At 54.5% G+C, this 1,375-nt stretch overlaps 1 protein-coding gene across 1 annotated transcript; it reads right to left on the bottom strand.

Annotated features, from left to right (window-relative positions):
• Nucleotides 1-402: 402 nt before the first annotated feature.
• On the bottom strand, nt 403-1,343 carry LOC112818848 (olfactory receptor 2F1-like). Its single transcript, XM_073890744.1, is given in 2 exon segments — nt 403-803; nt 806-1,343. Coding segments are annotated over 2 exon segments (939 nt in total).
• Between the last annotated feature and the right edge of the window lie 32 nt (nt 1,344-1,375).

Raw genomic sequence — 1,375 nt, forward strand, 5'->3', positions numbered from 1 at the left:
TGATTGCAGAAAAGCTTAGACACATAGTTGTAGATTTTTGAAGGAAATATACTTTCCTGGCATAAGTTTTGTGCATTGCCCTGACTTCTGATTTGATCTTCTTTTCCAATTCACATATGGTGGGTTATCTTTTTCTTTTTCTTTCCATTTAGTTTTCTGTAGTGTGTATGTATTTGTAAATTGTAATTCACATTTTTGGACTAAGTCAGGGACCAAAAAAAGAGCCCGGGGATACAATCCATTTCCCTATTACCTCAAAAGATAGTGAGTGGAGTAGATTGCGGTCCTCCTACCTGCTCCCTCGCAGCATGCACGTGCACAGACACGGGCATACATTATGCCGAGGACACACTCCAAGGTCCACGGTCTTTAGAGCGAGGCCTCTTATGATAAAGTTGCACACTAAAAGTTTGATTCAGAACTGCTCATCAGAACTCGACCCAGAGCGGCCTTCATCTCCTTGTTCCGCAGACTATAGATGAGTGGATTCAGCATGGGGGTCACCACAGCATAAAATAGCACCACCACCTTGTCCTGCTCGGCCGAGGCAGGGGAGCGAGGCAGCATGTAGGTAACCAGGGCCATCCCGTAAGACACGGAGACCACAGTGAGGTGGGAGGCACAGGTCCCGAAGGTTTTGCGGCATCCCCCCATGGAGTGGATCTGCAGAATGGCTGCCACAATGTAGGCATAGGACAGTGAGACCAGGCAGCAGGGCACCAGCAGCACCACCACACTGGAGGCCAGTATGACCACCTGGTTGAGGGTGATGTCAACGCAGGCCAAGCGGACGAATCCCGCGTCTCACAGGCCACGTGGTTCAGCACGCGGTGTCCACAGGTGGGCAGGCGCATGGTGACCATCGTCTCCACCACAGAATTTGCTAGGCCTACAAGCCAAGAGACAGCTGCCAGCCCAGCACAGCACCTGGGGCTCCTCACCGCCACGTAGCGCAAGGGGTCACGGACAGCCACGTAGCGGTCATAGGCCATAGCGGCCAGGAGCAGGAACTCGGTACCCCCCAGGGCCAGCGAGAAGAAGAGCTGTGTCCCACCTCGGATGAAGGAGATGGTCTTCTTCTCCAGCAGGAAGTGCACCAGCATCTGGGGCACCCCGCTAGAGGTGTAGCAAATGTCCACCACCGAGAGGCTGCAGAGGAAGAAGTACATGGGCAGGTGCAGTCGTGCGTCCCGTCCGATCAGGAGGATGATGAGCCCGTTGCCCAGCAGGGTCAGCAGATAGGCGGCCCCAAGCAGGACAAAGGGTCCGGCCTGGGTCTGCCTGTCACTGGAGAGCCCCAGGAGGACAAACTCACTTTCCCAGGTCAGGTTGTCCCTCCTCATGGAGCAGGTGGGTCAGGCTGCCAGGAGAGAAG

Source organism: Callorhinus ursinus, unplaced genomic scaffold, assembly GCF_003265705.2.
Source record: "Callorhinus ursinus isolate GAN/ISIS: 27379988/994484 unplaced genomic scaffold, GSC_fseal_2.0 scaffold3380, whole genome shotgun sequence".
NCBI lineage: Eukaryota > Metazoa > Chordata > Mammalia > Carnivora > Otariidae > Callorhinus > Callorhinus ursinus.